Source organism: Natrix helvetica (assembly GCF_964273705.1).
Source record: "Natrix helvetica genome assembly, chromosome: 1".
Classification (NCBI taxonomy): Eukaryota; Metazoa; Chordata; class Lepidosauria; order Squamata; family Natricidae; genus Natrix; species Natrix helvetica.
In genome coordinates, this window is record NC_138548.1 from 232,771,144 (window position 1) to 232,787,951 (window position 16,808).

The 16,808-nt window shown below is 38.4% G+C and overlaps 1 protein-coding gene across 5 annotated transcripts in view; it reads left to right on the forward strand.

Annotated features, from left to right (window-relative positions):
• The window catches only part of CEP112 (centrosomal protein 112), a 308,615-nt gene that overhangs the window by 159,324 nt on the left and 132,483 nt on the right, over positions 1-16,808 (forward strand). For all 5 annotated transcript variants that reach the window (XR_014175685.1, XM_081956682.1, XM_081956685.1 and 2 more), the window contains one exon: positions 10,456-10,686. Coding sequence is in view for 4 of the 5 variants with exons in the window: in XM_081956682.1 (XP_081812808.1) it covers positions 10,456-10,686 (231 nt within the window). In the remaining variant the exon portion in view is untranslated. The remainder of the gene's footprint in view (positions 1-10,455; positions 10,687-16,808) is intronic.

Genomic DNA, 16,808 nt, shown 5'->3' on the forward strand with positions numbered 1-16,808 from the left:
AGATCTCCTTAGGACTTGCAAATGTGGCATTAACTAATATACAGAGTACTGATTTTCTTTTATCCACTAGAAGCTTATGATTATAGTACAGTTCTTGAATTGGAAATGAGAACTACAACACACATTTAAAGCTGTGCTGTCTGATTTGTATTCAGTATACATGTCATTGCGGGATGAGTTAGTCTAAGCCAAGCTGGTTCAGTAAATGTACAAACAAATTCAAAACCGGAAATTCAGAGGAAATGAGAGTGGGGGAGGCAGGAATAATCGATTAATTAATACCTGAACTACTTGATTCTTGTGGCTGTAGCATTCTTTTCTAAACTGCTCTAGATTACATTTTAATGTTTTCATTTTGATAAACATTATTTTCTTAACATACACTTATAACAAAATAATGCATAATACAAATAAATACAAATACAAATACAATAGTAGAGTTGGAAGGGACCTTGGAGGTCTTCTAGTCCAACCCCCTGCCTAGGCAGGAAACCCTATACCGTTTCAGACAAATAGCTATCCAACATCTTCTTAAAGACTTCCAGTGTTGGGGCATTCACAACTTCTGGAGGCAAGCTGTTCCACTGATTAATTGTTCTCACTGTCAGGAAATTTCTCCTCAGTTCTAAGTTGCTTCTCTCCTTGATTAGTTTCCACCCATTGCTTCTTGTTCTACCCTCAGGTGCTTTGGAGAATAGTTTGACTCCCTCTTCTTTGTGGCAACCTCTGAGATATTGGAATAATGCTATCATGTCTCCCCTAGTCCTTCTTTCTCTTAAGCTAAACATACCCAGTTCCTGCAACCGTTCTTCATATGTTTTAGTCTCCAGTCCCCTAATCATCTTTGTTGCTCTTCTCTGCACTCTTTCTAGAGTCTCCACATCTTTTTTACATCGTGGCGACCAGAACTGAATGCAGTATTCCAAGTGTGGCCTTACCAAGGCATTATAAAGTGGTATTAACACTTCACGTGATCTTGATTCTATCCCTCTGTTGATGCAGCCTAGAACTGTGTTGGCTTTTTTGGCAGCTGCTGCACACTGCTGGCTCATATTTAAATGGTTGTCCACTAGGACTCCAAGATCCCTTTCACAGTTACTACTACTGAGTAAGGTATCACCTATACTGTACCTGTGCATTCCGTTTTTGTTGCCTAAGTGTAGAACCTTACTCTTTTCACCATTGAATTTCATTTTATTAGATAGTGCCCAATGTTCAAGTTTGTCAAGATCCTTCTGTATCTTAAGCCTATCTTCTGGAGTGTTGGCTATTCCTGCCAGCTTGGTATCATCTGCAAATTTGATGAGTTCCCCATTTATTCCCTCATCCAAATTATTGATGAAGATGTTGAAGAGTACTGGGCCTAAAACAGAGCCTTGGGGTACTCCACTGCATACTTCCCTCCATGTAGATGCAGTTCCATTGAGAACTACACGTTGAGTGCGGTTGGTCAGCCAGTTACCAATCCATCTGGTGGTGATGCTGTCTAACCCACATTCTTCTACTTTATCTAGTAGTAGGTTATGGTCTACCTTATCAAAAGCCTTACTGAAGTCCAAGTAAACTATATCAACGGCATTCCTCTGGTCCACTAATTTTGTCACATTATCAAAGAATGCAATAAGATTAGTCTGGCATGATCTGTTTTTGACAAATCCATGTTGGCTTTTGGCTATTACTTTGTTTGCTTCTAGGTGTTCGCAAATTCGTTGCTTGATTATTTTTTCCAGAATCTTTCCTGGTATTGAGGTTAGGCTGATAGGTCTGTAGTTTCCTGGATCTAATTTTTTCCCTTTTTTGAAGATGGGAACCACATCAGCTCTTTTCCAGTCCTCTGGTAGTTCCCCGGTGTTCCAGGATCTCTGAAAGATATAATTCAGTGGTTCTGAGATCTCGTCTGCTAGTTCCTTCAGAACTCTGGGGTGTAATCCATCCGGTCATGGTGATTTGAACTCATCTGGGGTAGACAGGTGCTCACTTACCATTTTCTTCCCTATTTCAATTTGTGTTCCTAATTTTGTGGTGCTGCTTTTGATAGGTTGGACTGTTTTATCCCTTTGTGTAAAGACAGATGCAAAACATGAGTTAAATAGTTCTGCTTTCTCCCTGTTGCTTGTCACCTTCTTGCCACTTTCTCCTAGCAATGGACCAATTGTTTCCTTAACTTTTTTCTTGTTTTTAACATGTTGGAAGAAGCTTTTTTTGTTAATTTTTACTTTTGTGGCAAGCCTTTCTTCATTGTGAGCCTTAGCTTTCCTCACTTCATCTTTACAGGCTCGGGCTATTTGCTGATATTCTGCCTTAGTTATGTCCCCCTCCTTCCACTTTTTATACTTACTTTTTTTGTCTTTCAGTTTGTCAGATAGTTGTTTATGCAGCCATGCTGGTTTCTTTTGGGAGCTGTTGTTTTTCTTCTTCATTGGTATTGTGTTAGACTGGGCTTTTCTAATCTCATTTTTCAAAATTTCCCAAGCTTCTTGAGTTGTTTTCCCCTCGAGGATTCTCATCCATGGAATTTTTCCCAAGCTCTCTCTAAGTTTATTGAAATTAGCTTTCTTAAAGTCCAAGACTCTAGTTTGACTTTGTTCTACTACTTGTGTTTGGATAATAGTAAATGTCACTTATATTTCTGGCAAATCTGATGAGTTTTATTTTTTTATCAAATTTAGTTGAGAAAATGACTTTTTTTTCATAGTAGGTGCCTTTGTATGAGCAGTAATTTTATACATTATAAGGCTGTCTGAAGCCTTCTCTTTAAAAATGTAGTTTGCTACTCTACAATATATTATAGGATTGCCTTGAGCCCTGAGAAGGGAGCAATAAATTTAATAAATAAATTTAAATAAATAAACATTTCCCTTACTCTGTTATTACATACTTCAGCTTGTTATGTGGCAGTGGGTTCAATCTTTGCACCATCAATGAGTAGATACATTTAGACTTCATACAAATGCATCCAAAGCTATATAAGTATGTATGTATGTACAGTATATATAATTTTATTTTATTTTATTATTAAATTTATATGCCACCCATATTGCTTGGCAGTGACTGTCTTTCTCATTTTCTGTGTGTATATGTGAAATCTGTCTATATTTGTCTATCTTTCTATCCATCCATCCATCCATCCATCCATCCATCCATCCATCCATCCAGGTTTCTGCTTTTCATTACTCTTTTCTTTAGCCAGTATGAGATGAAACTGATTTCACATCTGAGGTTAAAATTCCCTATCTAGTCCCAAGTGTGTCCTATACATTAGAAGTTTTGAGGACAATATTTTAGAACATCTGAGGCAGTGGCGTAGCGTGGGGGGTGCAGGGGGTGCCGGCCGCACCGGGCGCAACATCTGGGGGGGGCGCCCTGACTCGCCCCGCGCCGCCCTTTGCCGGACTGTGGCCGCCTCTTTCCGCGCCCGGCTTGGCCCGCGAACTAAGCTTCCCGGCCCTGGCACACCCAGGCCCCTCCTGCGCACCGCCTACCTCCCAGCGGAGCCGCCAAGACCCGCCGCGCCTCCCCCGCGGGAGCCGAAGGAGAGCGGCGCTGCGCTCCGTCTGCCCGCGGCTGCAACGCCACCGCGTCCTCCTGCTCCGCCTGGAGCGCCCCGGGGAGCCGGCGCCTTCCCGAAGCCCCCGGTGCGCCTCCCACCCCCGCGGCACCTGCTTCCCTTCAGTCGAACCTTTTCCCGCTGCCCTGTCGAGCTCCTCCTCGGGAGGAAGGCAGGAGGCCAGCATGGAGAGCCTCACTTGACTGATGCCGACCCAGGGGCAGCTGCAGTCGGGCCGCCCTCGGGTTAGGGGGCGCAAATTACTTGCCCCGGGTGCTGACAACCCACGCTACGCCACTGATCTGAGGAGTGAATAGGTAAAAAGCTCAGAGGTAAAACTGTGTTGGTTACCCACAATTTTGCAATCTTCCTGTGAAGGGATCCAATAAAAGATTTTTTTTAAAATGAACAGCTTCAAAGACAACCACAAAACACTTAGCATTTCATAATAATGTTATAATTACTTAAACTCTAAAGGGCCTTGAGTATTAAAAGGTCTTCATTTAGCATGTAAATGGTATTAAAGGCAATAGATAAATTAATTTTGGAAGAGGATTACATCACTGGGATACCATACCAGTGGGAAACTATGTCCTAGTAATTAGCTGACTCTTAGACTTCCAGAATACTTTTATTCTGATTTAATACTCAAGATAAGGGCCTTTTCAGGGAATTCGGACCCAAATCATTAAGAGTTACCTGGAGTCATCTTGGTGAAATGGACAGCATAGAAGTTAAACAAGCAAACAAACAAACTGACATACATAGATTCTAAACAATGTATTAATTGCAGTTCTTCATCAAATAAAATCTATTAATGTAATGATATACATACATGTATTTTTACTATATGCATGTGCTTCCTTTGATCTTGCTATGCCCATCAAGATGATGTTTGTCCATCGTGTTTGAAGAGGACCTTGACATCTATCAGGTTGTGGGCTGTCCACGATGTGTCCGCAGGTGGCTGGTAAGGCTTATACGAGCATGAAATGTTCTGGCACATGTCAGGGAGATATGTGTGGGCAGCATTGTTGCAGCATTTGCAGCTCTGGCTTTGCGGAGTGCTCGCTTCTCTTGTGCTATGGTTGTTCTCCTGTCCTCAGATGTCTGGTAGCCTTGGTGGATCAGTGTGCGCCATGTTAATCGATCTTGTGCCAGGGTTTCCCAGGATGTGGTGTCAATTTCCAGGGACTTGAAGGAGATTTTCAACGTTTCTTTGTATCGCTTCCTTTGTCTCCCGTGCAATCACTTTCCTTGAGACAGCTCACCATAGAGCAGCTGTTTAGGAATGCAATGGTCTGGCATCCTTGCAACATGGCCATCCCAGTGTGTCTGGACTTTCATCAGCAGGGTGTGAACTGGTGGCAGGCCTGCTCTGGTGAGGACTTCTGTGTCTGGCATCTTGTCCTGCCACTGGATCCTCAGTATTCTATGGAAGCAGGTCATGTAGAAGTGGTTCAATTGCCTAGAGTGCCTCCTGTATACAATCCAAGTCTCACAGGCATACATCAGGGCAGTTAGCACTACTGCTCGGTAGACTTTGAGCTTTGTAACAAGGCTTATTCCATGCCGGTCCCACACGTTGGTTAGTAATATACCAAATGCAGAGCTTGCCTTGGTGATTCTGCAGTTGACCTCATTGTCAATTGTCACTGCATGGGAGAGGGTACTGCCAAAGTATGTAAATTGGTCCACTGCTTGCAGCTTTCGTCCCTTCACTGTGATGGTGGGCTCTTGGTGTTGGGCTTTCGGAGCTGGCTGATGCATCAGTCTTTATGTTGATAAGGAGGCCAAAGTTGTCTCATGCTGCTGCATATTTGTCTACATTGGCTTGCATTTCCTGCTCTGTTCCAGCATTCAGGGCACAGTTGTCAGCAAAGAGGACGATGTAGCATAGCACCGTCTCCTTTATCTTGGTGGCAGCCAAGATAAGCAATATCAAGATAACCCATCAAGAAAAGCAACATGTAAAGGTCTCTGTGCTTGTATACTTAACACTTTATTTTTCATTTATTATTTCAATATAAAATTGTTATTTTTCTCTCTCTGATAGTATAAACAATGTGGAAACAGCGGCTCTGACAAGAAGCACTATTGGTTGAGATTAAAAACCACTTCCTGTATCCCATGATCTCGTTCACAATCACTGCACGTTTTCAAGTCTGTCTTTCTCTGTTAGCAACTTTAAGCAAATTTGCTCTTGGAAAGTGACATATTTCACTAACAACTACATTTATTCTTCTCATTGATACTCTTGGCTAATAATGGTTAATAGGTGAATTGGAAGTAATAATAGGTGAATTTGAAGCTCTGGTGTTTTAAAAAGCTAGGCTAGAGAAGTATTAACTATACGGTTTAACACAAATGTATTTAGTAGATTTGTATGGCTGTCCATTTCATGTATACGGCTCTGGGTGGCTAACAATATTAAAAACAATGAAAAGCGTATACAAATAATATAAAATTCACAGCAGCTAGGGGAAAGGGTGGGGAATAAATCCACAATCAAACATTCAGCACAACCAAGAAATGGACTCCACCTCATACCCATTTTGTCCAACTTCAAGCAAACAGCCATGTCTTCTGGAGGGGCCAATATGAAGGTGGCCAATCTAATTTCTGGAAGGATAATATTCCAAAGGGCAGGTGCGACAACAAGAAAGACTGCTTCCCAGAGTCACTTTGGTGATGAGTGATGGGCAGCATAAAAGTTTAATAAATAAATAAATAAAATAGAAATAGAACTTTCCTCCCTAAGTCCCACCAATCAGCACGATCTAAAGAATGTCCCTTCTGTCAGGCAGATGGGATGGGTAGAAACAACTGGGGAGACACAGCCTCATAAATAATCAAGCCCCAAGCTATGAAGAGCTCTGAAGGTGACTACCAGCATGTTGAATTGCATCCAGTGTACTACCGTAGTAGGTGATGCAACTTGCAAAGCAGTGGTGTCACCTGCAGAAAAAGAGGTACAGGTAACACTACCATCTTGTGCAGCAGCTGAAACTTCAAGGTCATCCCTTGAAGTTTACAGCGCATTGCAGTAGTCCAATCTGGAAGTCACTAGTCATCCGAAATGGACGCTTCTTGCTCTCTGGAATAGGGGGCATGGGTTTTGCAAGCTTTTGATTTGCTTCTCTCTTTCTAAAAGATCTTTTGTATTGCAGGTATGAAGTTTGCATTGTTTACACACAGATTAATTTCTTTGTTGCTTACAATCTAGTTGTACCATATTCTTGGAACTGAACTACTTGTTCTTTACGGTAATCAGCCTAGTTCTGCAAATCAGCATTTTCCAGAAACTCAGTGTTGGCTTCAGTAAGGTTTGCATAGTATCTTTGTTGTTTTGGTTCTTGTTGTACAGCTCACTTGTCCTTTGAGTTTCCTTCACAGGCTTCTACTGCCTGAGGCCTTCAACACATAGCATTTCTCTCTAAAATGTTTCTGTAAACATTTCCTTAGCTCTGTAAACACAATGTAGAAAGCCAAATGCTAAGTTCATGAAATTGTAATTAAACAGGGGGAAGATCATAATACCAATACCATGCAGAATATTTAGGGCTTAATCGGTCATCATTGTCCCACTGAAATAAATGGGCCTTAAAATTGTTCAGATTTGATTGAACCTCTAAGAGGGAAGTTGTTTTTAATTAAAGAAAATTTGTATATACACACACATGCACACAAATATATATATACACACACACAACACATTTTAAAATGCTGACATGAAATCTTTAATCAAAAAAATTGTTTACAAAATGAATCACAAAAATAGAGCAATAAAAAAATCTGCCCTTTAAACAACTAAGCTATTACCAAAATATTTATATAAAGACATTTTGACTCTAAAAGTTAATATTGGCAACAAAATGACTAACTATAGAAATTATTCCATTAACTAAGCATTGTAATCAGGAAAACTTTCCCTAACTGGTGTGTTTCTCTCCTAATATTGCAAAGGCATTCAGGGATTGGTATCAAAAGAAAATTGCTTAAAGAATTGTTAATTTGATAGAAGAGAATATTTGTATCAGGATTGAAATGCAGGGTCCTTGGTGCTTTCTAAGCTTGGTTGTTTTCTTGCAGACATTTCATTATCCAAACTAGATAACATCATTGCAAAATCAAAATTGGTTGAACATATTTAAGCTATAAAAACAGTGATCTTACACTTTGAGGATGCACTTTGAAAGAAACTTACAATAGTTAGCTAAGTAGACACCTAAATAGTAACATAATTTATATCTTACCGTTTAAACTCACCAAAATTAATAGAGTATTGGTCAGCAACATAAAATATTTTATAATAGATACTTCTAAGATACTTTTCAAAAGTTGAAAGACATATAAATGGAAGTTTCAACACAATCTTTTTATTATTTGTATTTGTAAGCTAAATTTTAAAAGCAAATGTTTATAATTACATTTTATATCTTCCTACCTCTGAAACCCATGTTCAAAGGTATGATGGAACTCTTGAGTCATATTTCCTGATTCCAGAAGTTACAGCAACAACCATATTAAGCTAAATCCACAGTTTTCTTTTATCTCTGTTCTGTATCATACGTATTTTACTCTGGAAACATTTTCATGAAACTTTATGTAATTGTTGAGACACTATATAATCCTCTGCCTGCCATGTTTATTTTTTATTTAAATGAAAACAAACTAGTCTAGGATTCAGTAAAAGAAATTCTGGAGGGAAATGCTGTGTAGAGGGAAATATTTATCTTGAAATATGCAGTAGATATGGCTGATATTAATTCCCTAATGTATGGTGGGGTGTAGCATCCCTTAATACTTGCATTATTTGTTTACAGATAAAAAGTGATTATTTATTATTTTGCTTAATAATACATGTGTGTTTATATGCTTGTGTGTATATATGTATTTTACGTCTTCCCTATTTTACACATATAAAAATCCCAATCTTCAGTTTTATATTAAAACGCTACTGCAAAAGTTGATCTCTTTTCTTCCTGATAAAGTGGCCGGAACATTTCTTGGAAATGTTCTTATTGTCACAAATCTTATATTTATTCTATATAGTTTATCTATTTCTACCTCATATCATCCCCTCCTCCCAAAGTGCTAACATTTTCTCTAATATCTTCACTTCAATCCTCTGAAATTGCTCTAAATCTCAAAACAAAATTCTTCCGCTCTCAATTCAAATAGAGCCAGATTATCTAGTGCCTTTTCCAACTCTCTGTCTACACATTTGTTGTACTTTTCATTAGTTTTACATCTCCAGGCTTGTTTTATGGAGCTTTCCACCTTCATATCGTCTTTCATCTTTACAAGTCTTTTACCCATTATTATTTTTGAAAGGATGTCAATTTAATATCAGTGATACAGCTAACTTACTGCCCAGGATCTCAACAGGTTCTGGTACAATTCCTCTCTCCGCAGATTACTCTAGCAATCCTACTACTATTTTTGCTGCTTTTCTGGTGGTTGTCATTATATTATAATCTAAAAATGAAAGTGTATCAAACGAGAAAGAGAAAAGGCAAATTTTATTTTATTTTTAAATTTATTTTATTTGTTGAACAAAAATTACAAATTCAAGCAAAGAAAATATGAAAATCAAAATGTGACGGGGCAGTAAGGCACACTAGTGCACTTACATATATCCCTTTAGGGATCTCTTAAATATGGAGTGAGGTACAGAAGTTAAATTAGAATTAAAACTAAAGTTGAGACAACTGAATCAAGTTATTCCAGACTTTGACAAGATCAATTTTTAAATAATCGAGTTTAGAGCGAGTTACATTAAGATTAAAGTGGTTGTTTGTTTCCATTACATTACAATTAATGCTTAAAAAGTCATTTACAGGTATAGCATTACTATGTACAATTTTGTATGCAACACCTAAGACTGACTGCAAGTGTCACAGTTCTAAACTATCCAAACCAAGAATTTCAAGTCTAGTAGCATAATTTCAAGCCATCTATGCATATTCTATTATGCACAGAAGAATGCAAGACTTTTTGTATAAATTACTTCTAAACTCATTTGATTGTATTCATGTCCGTTGTATGGAAAGGATTCAAGACAGCTGAACAGTATTCTAGGATTGGCATAATGTATGTTTTGTAAGCTCAGTGAGCAATATAATATTTCCAGGGAGGAAAAAACTTCATAGAATTAAATTCACAACTTTCGGTGCTTTTTCTTTTCTTTTTTCTTTTAGCAATGATGTTGCAATGAACTTTACCACATAAATTGTCAGAGATAAGTACACCCAGGTCCTTAACAAAATAAGGGTCATTACTTTTTCTACTTTGTCTTCCTATGCCCTTAATATTTTTGTCTCAAATGGCATTCCATTGTTTGTTAACATCCCAGTCGGTATCTCCATAGTTACAGACAGCATTACAGTCTGGTTCATGTTGCATTGAGAAAATCTCTATTTGTAAATTAGTGATAACTGAAAATGTTTAAGAAATGAGGCTTGCTTCAACCTTTTGTCCATATAGGTTGCATTATGACAGTGAGCTTGATTGAAATCCCTCAACTTCAACTGCTCAATTCATGAGCCAACTACAAAAAAAACCCCCTCAGTTTCTGCTATCCCAGTTACAAGTGGGCAATCTCACAATCTCTGTTTTTTCCAGAGAAGCTGTATTGGCCAGAATTCACTGTATGACTGCTGATCTCTACCACAGTGCCATCCCTGCTCCTTTGGGGTTATCTACTTCACTGTGAATTCTCACTGGAGGTTTACTTATAAGGTTCACTATAATTTGTCAAAAGTTTGAGAAAGCATTTTCCTATTTTTGATATGGCAGCTTTTCTGTTCTAACCGATGCAAACTGTGTGTGTGTGTCTGTGTCTGTGTGTGTGTATAAAAATTAAGTATTTGTTCTTGTTGATTGGTGGTATTGTTATTTTAAAGATCATCTGTGACATGGAACGCCAGATCCACACTCTGAGGGAAGAGCTGATTCAGGTGAATACTCAAAGAAAACAACAATTGGTGGAACTTAGTCTTCTTCGGGAAGAAGAAAAGCAAAGAACTGCTCGAGATCATGAGGCTGCCATGAACAAAAAGAAAGCTGAGTCAGAAAAAATGATTCTGGACCTGAAAAAGACTAATGCTGTAGAAAAGGAGATGGTCCTGGAAAAGGTAAGAATAAAAATATCTGATTAAGATATTGCAATTCGAGCATATTATAATTTAATGTGGAACTAACTCAGTGTTGAAGTAAGTGTGGGAAGTGTGAACAGCATGTTACTATCTTCATTCTCCACAATGCACATAAACCAACCCTGTATAGGTGTTGGAAGGGTTTCTTAGTTGAGGTCTCTGGCAAAGCATGCTTTCAAATGAAAACTATAACACAAAGAGCTACTCTGCTTCAGAATAATAGAGTAGCCATGTCACTTCACTTCTCTGGATAACTGGGACATCTGCGCATGTGTTGCTGTCACTGAAGGAAAGTACTTGTTTGAGATGGCCCAATTTTGATTGGCATTGAGGCAGAGAGAGGCGATTCAGTAAGTCATTTCATTGCATCTCCTCAAACAGAAGCACCTGATCCAAGAATATATCAACTCCAAAATGTGGCAGCATGGGTGTTAATGCCACAGAAATGCCTGTGTGCAGTGAAGTGCAGTCAGGGGAGGCAGGGGAGGCACAGCCTCACCACTCTCATCATGAAAAGAAAAAAAAATGTAAAAGGGAAAAGGTGAGTGCTGAGGTGAGTGCTGAGCTGCTGCCTCACCGTGAATGACTGCCTAACTGTTTAAAAAAGCCTCTAAAAAAACGCCCTCTACTATGAGGCAGGAGAACTGCATGCCTCATCTAGTCTGACTTTTTAGGCGTTTTATGATCGCTTGAGCAGAGTTAAGCGAGGGTTAAAAGCCTAAAAAATTCCTGAGGTAGGTGGGGCATGCAGTTCTCCTGCCTCATAGTAGAGGGCGCTCATTCTTCCTGCGACTCAACTCTTCCCTTTTTCTTACCTTCTCGCTTGCGATACAGTGACAATAAAGGGAGAGCGCAGAGATGTACCTTCATCTCTTCATTGATTTCCCTTTTTACAGGATGAGTCAGCTTCCTGCTTCTTTTATTTTCTGGAGGTCTCACTCCTTTCTCCATTTCTGCCACTTTTTATTTTATTAAATTTTTTTGTTTGGTGTGCGTGCGTGTGTGTACTGCATGTTGGCTCAGGAAGGAGGGGAAGGGGACCGTGGCTCGCGCTGACCTGAGTCTAGCGCTAAGGAGTCTCTTGCACAGTGTGGCTATTCTCCGCAGCTCAGCGGAAGGAGTCGCTGTCCCCGCCACCGTGATCCTGGGATATTTTGCTTGCATGCACAAGAAAGAGATGAAAGAGAAAAGGGGAGAAAGAGAGAGAGATAGAGAGAAATGAAAGAGAGCTGGAAGGAGAGAATGGGAGAGAGGGAAAAAAGAGGGAAACAAATTAGAAAGAGAAGGGGGAGAGGGAGAGAGAAATGAGAGAGAGCTGAAGGGAGAGAATGAGAGAGAGAGAAAAGAGAGGGAAAGAAATCAGGGGGAAAGAAAGGAAGAGGAAAGAAAGAAAGAAAGAAAGAAAGAAAGAAAGAAAGAAAGAAAGAAAGAAACTAACTTTCTCAGACCTATGACGAAAGCAATAGCAAGCTAGATCTCTTGCCAAAAAAACCTGCACTTTGCCAGAAGGCACAAATTGGAAGCAAGTCTGACTTTTTAAAAAGAAAATAACAGATGGCAAAAAATTCATCTGAAAATAAGATTATTTATAATTTTGGATAACGTATTATATTGTCAAACTTAAAAGATTTTTGATACTTAATTATCATCATCATCATCATCTCTCTCTCTCCCCCCCTCCCCTCGGAGGGACTGTCCTCCCTTGTGGAAAACACAAGGAACTCCTCGGCTCCTTGCTCCCCCCCAAATCTCTTTTTTTGTTGTTGTTGGCCACTTGTGGTCACCGCATATGGACCTTGGCGATACGCTCTTACCCGCCACCCCTTCGAAACACGCAAGGACGGGACAAAACGGCACAGATCCTTTTATTAAAACCCCCTGTATTACAAAGGCATTTTAATAAAAAGATTGTGATGACGTCAGTGCCTCACCAGCCATAAACCTCACTGCACATCACTGCCTGTGTGATAACAATACTGTATGAGCTGCACTAGTTGCCAGTTGGCTTCTGGATATATAGAGCATGATTATTTAAACATGGCACAGAGACTGGTTATTTGTGGGACCTTGTATCACTAGTTGTTTCTATCTCTCTGATAAAATCTGGTAGCATGGAGGCAGTTCGTATCCCCTCAAATAATGTCATCGGTGGGAACTTTATAGGTGTGTCTTCCTTGTTGTTGCATCTGTTCTCTGGAGCAATCTTCCCCAGCGATCCATATGGTTCCCATCCGGATGATGATTTGAAAGATACAGAAAACTTGGCTGTTCTCTTAGGCCTCAAGGACAACATGGTTGATGATTTTATTCTACTCCGTAGGTTGCTTTCTGGATGTATATCATCTGTGTCTCTGTTTTATTGATCTGGCTTTTTCTTATGTAAAGTACCCAGAATCAGTTGGAGTCAGGAATTCTTTAAATCTACATAAACAAACAAATAAATAATGAGAATCATTCTCAAAGCAGTCACTTGGGCCCAAAGCAGTAACTCAGGCCTATTCCAAAATTCAAAGAGCATAGTTTATTGGAAATTGAGATATACCCCAGTGGATATCTAACCTCTTGTTCCAGAGCTGAATGCAAACCGTCTCTCCAGAGTCTGGAATACAGAACCAAATACCCTTTTGAAGATTGCCATAGGGATGTAATTTGTAATGTGACAGAAGGGACACTTATCAAACACATGAAGACATTTTTATGGAGTGCAGTTTCCCAGCATGCAATCGAAAAACTAAGATTAGGAACTTGGGCCAAGTAAGTTTATAACTATGGGTATATAGTTAGGGCCTGGGATTTCCCACCATCTGAACTGGAATCAAATTTATTTAGGCTGCTTGTTAAAGGATTTGTAAGTAATGTATTCATCAATTATTCCTGATTTTTTCCCCTTCATATTGCCTGTTATGTTATAGCCATAAAACTTTGTTTTTCCCTTCTTAGCTTATTATCAAAGTGTAATTAGTTATTGAGTGTAGTCAGATCTGCTAAAATTATTTCAATGTAATAAAGAGGGAAGTTTAAGATAGTTTATAAGAATTTGTGGTACTGAGTTGTGGATGCACTCTGCAGGTTTTCTCATTAAATTTAAAAGTTAATTCTGACTTTGCCTTTCCAAGTTACTTAAAGTTCTTCTATACACTCCTGCACTGGAGTAAAAGTTAAGAGTGGTTAAAAAAATATTCCTCTTTTGCAAAAGAGTAAACTGAAAGTTAGATGATTTTTCTCTGGATTTCTTGATCAGCGGATGATCAGAAACTGTAGGCTTATAGATGATTGGTGCAGTGACAGAGAGAATGCACCACCTCTGCTCCGCTCTGACCCCATCATTTTTAGTCTGTATTTAATCTTTTACAATTTTATTTTGCTTTTATGTTTATCATTGTTTTTATATCTCAGTTTTTACTATATTTTAAGCTGCTAGAGTCATTTTGGGTAGTGAGAGAAGGGTGAAATGCATTTAATAAACAAATTCAATCAATAAATAAGCACAAGGACTGAGCCACAATGTATATTATTATTAACAGGGTACCAGAGACCCTATCAATTCAGTACATTCCTATTTAGCCTGATTTTTACTCCACCTCTGCCCAGCATTTTCTTTTGTCATAATTGTAGTAAATTGAACTTGCATGTCTTGGTTCAAATGAAAAATCAGAGAGTGTGGACCAGAATCAAGTATTATGAAATTGTGTTCTTGTCAACTTGAATATTCAAGTTCAGTCATGATATACCTCAGAAGGGAAATACTTTCTAGTCTATATCTTATTTACTATCTTTGTTTTTCTTTGTTTGATATAATTACATTAACACTTTTTAAATCAAGAACTTGAATATTTGTCCTATTAATGTATCAACATATATACCGTATTAAATGATATTACTAGTTTTCTGAAATATAAATGGAGCAAAACACTTCTCCTTATAAAATAAAGCTTCATTTTACTTTACATTTAGGGCTTTGGTTTGGCTTGTTTTGCCATTGCTTTGGCAAAATTCCTTTTTGATGGTGCTTAAATACTTGATGTTAGACTACAAAGGAGCTTCTCAAAATACTTATCTACATTAGTTGACATCCAGGTGTTTAAATGCTTTAGCATATATTAAAGTACCATCTATAATTTATTGCAAGATGAAATACGGCAACCAAATGGAACAATTAGCATATAGAATTGGAAAAGCATTTGGGAAACTGACATTTCATTTGCGGGTATCATATTCTTCGCCTCTAATTTTAAACAGCTTATGTTGGAAATCTGCCAGCTTGAAACTATTACATAACTATGATCAACAGTTCAGAATCTTTTCTGAATTTAAAGAAATCTGCACTTAGCATAATTATTTAAAGCCAAGGTCAGGGAAAGTATTTAAATCTTTGAAATTCTTAATTAAAGGATTAACATTAACTCGTGAGGACACTGTCATTTTTGCTTAAAAGCTGAATTTGAATCACATACCCCCTTTTCCCCCTTAGATCTTTTTAAATTTGAAACACATTAAATGGGAAAAGTTAAGTTTTCCAAATCAAAGTTATGCTATTTTATTATGGCATATTTTCTTTTTAAAAGTAACTGAACTTTTTTTGTGAAAGGAAGCAAAACTATAATGAAACTAATGCCAACTGTAAACTTTAAATGTTTGCCTATATCTCCAGAAACAGAATCAGATTTTCCAGGAACATTATATAGCAAGTGGACCAGTTGTAGTCTACAACAGTACATGTAACTTGAAGAAACATAACATGAAATCTGTATGAAACTTACTGGATATAGAAAAGATTTTCCATCTTAAGAAGTTTGGTAGACGATTAGTGGGCTGTTAGGCTAAAGTTTGCTTTATTTGAGGTATGTAATGTTTGAAATGTCAGAGGCTGCTGCTTAGCTTTCCTGTCTTCAGAAGGCTACAGAAGATTATTTTATGATGCTGTGATATTACCAGAAGACACATGAGCGATTTCTTTCTTTTTTCTATTTTCTTTACTTGTATTTTTATTTTTCATTTTTTTATTTCAAACACACAAATACATAGACTATATTTATACAACACGCCGGAACCTCATGTTCCTTCTTATAGCAGTTTTAGATCGGTATGTATTTTTATATACAATATTTTCCTTCCAAGTACTTTACCACTGAGTTTCACCATTTTTAACACTCTTATTTTCATTATCATTTACTTAACTACCTATATTTTGGCTAATTACCTCAAACTTTATCCCTCTTTTATGTATATAACATTTATCCTTTATTTGTAATTTTAACTAGGATGGGATTTAAGAATAGATAAAGGTAAAAGGTAAAGGTTCCCCTCGCACATAGGTGCTAGTTGTTCTTGACTCTAGGGGGCGGTGCTTACCTCCACTTCAAAGCTGAAGAGCCAGCACTGTCCGAAGATGTCTCCCTGGTCATGGAGGCATGACTAAATGCCTAAGGCACATGGAACACTGTTAACTTTCCTATTTTTCTACTTGCATTTTTACATGCTTTTGAACTGCTACATTGGCAGAAGCTGAGACAAGTAACGTGAGCTCACTCTGTTACGTGGCGCTAGGGATTCGAACTGCCGACCTTTCTGATCAACAAGCTCAGCGTCTTAGCCTCTGAGCCACCGCATCCCTTGGATTTAAGAATGGAAATGGAAAAAGGAAGCCTCCCAGATACAAACCATTTCTATTTCTCTGCTTAAAACTATCTGAAAAAAATTAGCCAAAATCATGAACATTAGTGATGCAGTCTTCTTGGTGCGCTGATGGTTATGGATTCTGTGGAGTGCACGGACTATCTAATCATTAATGTTGATTTTATGGAATGGGATTGTGGGTTTTCAGGGCAAAAATTCAGGGCTACAAAAGAGGCATTGGTGCAGGTTACCATAAAAAATCTAGCGCTTTACACAAGCAACCTTTGTCAATAGCATTATTTGGGGGGGGGGATTTCTCAAGAGAGAACGGGCCAGTCAGTTTCAGAAGTTACTTGAAGAAACTTCTAGAGTGAGGCCAGCATCCTTTTCATGATGCCAGCAATGTTTGACTTTTTTTTCTTTAAAGGTGGCAGGAAGCCTGAAGGGGACACTCATTGTCTGGTGAGGTAAATTGTGGTGTGTGA